The sequence below is a fragment of the Impatiens glandulifera genome, chromosome 6 (assembly GCF_907164915.1).
Source record: "Impatiens glandulifera chromosome 6, dImpGla2.1, whole genome shotgun sequence".
Lineage (NCBI taxonomy): Eukaryota > Viridiplantae > Streptophyta > Magnoliopsida > Ericales > Balsaminaceae > Impatiens > Impatiens glandulifera.
This window is the reverse complement of record NC_061867.1, coordinates 13,329,427-13,332,407: the sequence shown is the minus strand read 5'-3', so window position 1 is coordinate 13,332,407 and position 2,981 is coordinate 13,329,427. Positions and strand designations below refer to the sequence as shown.

General features: G+C 36.1%; 1 protein-coding gene across 1 annotated transcript; it reads left to right on the top strand.

Annotated features, from left to right (window-relative positions):
- Positions 1–581: 581 nt before the first annotated feature.
- Positions 582–1,358, top strand: LOC124943201. The gene has a single exon (XM_047483750.1). It carries the CDS (start codon positions 582–584, stop codon positions 1,356–1,358), a length of 777 nt encoding a protein of 258 aa, XP_047339706.1.
- Positions 1,359–2,981: the final 1,623 nt, after the last annotated feature.

The window sequence follows — 2,981 nt, the reverse complement described above, 5'->3', positions numbered from 1 at the left end:
ATTATTCAAAGAATCACATATGGCTAAACTAAAGTTGGATGGAGTGAATTTTAATACTATTAATGCAGAGCAAAAAAGCTTATTGGAAGCTCGTTTCACAGAGGAAGAAGTGGATGCAGCAATTATGGGTTGTGGCAGCCATAAGGCACCAGGAAGTGACGGTTTTACTTTGGCATTCTTCAAAAAAGCTTGGCCTTTTCTCAAGATTGATATCATGGAAGCGATCGAGCATTTTTATCAATTTTCTTCATTCGATAAGAGTTGGAACTCATCCCTGATCTTCCTGATTCGCAAAACTCCCGGGACTATCAATGTGAAAATTTTTAGACCTATTAGTCTTGTTTTCTCTTTCTACAAGATTGTGTGTAAGTGTTTGGCTAACAGATTACGCGAGGTTCTTTAGTCAGTGATCTCAGCTAATCAGATGACTTTTATTAAAGGTCGTTAAATTTTTGATGCATCTCTCATTGCAAATGAATGCATTGATTCAGCAAATTTCAAGAGACATAAATGTGCCTTCATGAAACTTGATATTGAAAAAGCATACGATCATGTGAATTTGGAGTTTTTTATATGAAATAATGGGTAGAATGGGTATGGGGCAGAAGTGGATCGATTGGATCAAATTCTGTGTGTCGACACCCAAATTCTCTATAATTGTGAATGGAAGTCCAAAAGGATTTTTTGAAAGCTCAAGGGGGATTAGGCAGGGTGATCCTTTGTCTCTATTCCTATTCGTCATTGTTATGGAAGCTTTTTCAAGAATGATGGTTTTCGCTGAGAATGCTAACCTCATTAGAGGTGTGGATTGTGGGGTGAGGAGGTCTCCGTTTGTTATTTCTCACTTGATTTTCGCGGATGATACCTTATACATGATTCAAGCTACCCGCCGAAACTTCAAGCATCTTCGCAACATTCTCTGGTTTTTTGGAGGTTGTTCTAGATTACGGGTTAACCTTAGTAAGTCTGAGATTTTTTTCTCAAACTCAGTCTCCAACCGTAGGAAAATGGCTCTTGCGAGTATCTTGGGATTCGAAGTGGGGTCTTTTCCTTCAGCTTATCTTGGGATGCCTTTAGGTGTTAAAGCCCACTCCAAAGCTTTCTGGGATTCGACAATTGCGAAAATGGAAAGAAAGTTACCAATTTGGAAGAGCAAGATGATTTCAAAAGGTGGACGTCTTATTCTCATCAAAAGTGCTCTAGCATCTATGCCCACATACATGATGTCCTTATTCCTTATGCCTAAAAGTGTGACTGTGAAGATGGAAAGAATTATTTGTAAATTTCTTTGGGGATCTTCTGAGTCATCCTTCTGTCATTTGGTTAGGTGGGATAAAGTGAAGAAGTTTAAAGATTAAGGGGGTTTGGGTATACGAGACTTGATTTCGTTTAACAAAGCTCTTTTATTAAAATGGTGTAGTAGATATTCCTCAGAGCCTACCTCTTTATGGGCTACTATGATCAAGTGCAAGTATGAGAATGATTGTTCTAGTTGGTTCACTAAACCTATTAACCCTGTAGTGGGATGTAGTATTTGGAGTGGCATCTCGCTGATATGGAAGACTTTTTGTGAACAATGCAGATTTTCGGTAGGCGATGTCTCTTCGATTAGTTTTTGGGATGACGTTTGGTGTAGTTCTAAAAGCCTCTACTCTTTGTATCCAACTCTTGCCTCAATCGCTATTTATAGAGATGCTACAATTAAGGACATGTTTGATATGAGCTCTAATGGTTTTTCTAGGAGAATCAGATATAAGAGAAGACTTAATGCTGATGAGTTAGCTTTACATGATAAAGTGTTGAACTTGGTGGGGCGCAAATAGGTGAATTCGTCTTCGCATTAGTCATTGCTACTCCTTAATTGCTGAGAATGCACCTTACAATTTTATTTGGGAGAAGTTATGGGAGTCTAAACTCCCATTGAAGATCTCTTTCTTTGGATGGAGTGTCATGCACGGAGGGATTTTAACGGATGATAGATGCATGAAAAAAGGGTGTATTATGGTGAGTCGTTGTCGAATGTGTCATAAAGAGGTGAAGTCAGCGCCTCATTTGCTCTTACATTGTGATGGAGTGCTGGCGATTTGGAGTCTTTTATGGAATATGGCTGGTATTCAGTGGGTTATGCCAAAATCTATTATTAGTTGTTGGGAAGTTTGGATAGAGACGGTGAGTTCGGTTGGGCTGACTCGTTGGACCACTATCCCACTTATCTTTTGGTGGACCATTTGGCTTGAAAGGAACCATAGAACGTTTAGTAACCGTAGCAGACCAATGCGTCTAATTCATAATTCTATTATTATGACAATCTGGGAGGTTTCTTTGGGAAAACCAGTTGATGCGGTCGGGGAACTCATTGATCTTATTGAAGATCTCTGTGCTCGTTAAAGTTTGTTCCTTTGTCATACCCTTTGGTCATTTGTGAACATATTTATGTCATGTTCTTTGTTTATTTTTATTTCTGTTTTTTATCTTTCTTTCTTTTCTTGTTATGCTTTTGTTGTTGTGATTAAACGACTATCATTTATATAATTTGCATTGACCTTTTTTTAAAAAACAATTATAAAATTTTGCATTTGTATATCTACAAAAGTGATGTTTCAATCTATACATACTTTGTCTCACATTACCTTACCACAAAATTGATAATTTACTTTTTTTTTTTTCTGAATTATATATCAATGTAACGACATTGTCATTTCAATATCACATAAATTAAATAGTTTTGAAAAAAATAATTAATCAAATACAAATTAGCCCACTAACACAGCTCTAAATGGTTTTATAATTAATCAAAGTAAGCTCATGGCTTGGGCATGTATATATACATAATTTAGGGTTTCTAGATTAATTATTCATTTATAAGGATTGTTTGTAAAGGTTAAATATACAACTTAAGATTCTTAAGATTTTTTCCTCTTTGGCAAATATATATTTTCTAGAGTTTCATATCTTCATAAATGTTCTTAGAAAGATTCAAT

Bases quoted from the DNA above. Each gene is read 5' to 3' on its own strand.
- LOC124943201 (XM_047483750.1), top strand. From the start codon at position 582: ATGGGTAGAATGGGTATGGGGCAGAAGTGGATCGATTGGATCAAATTC.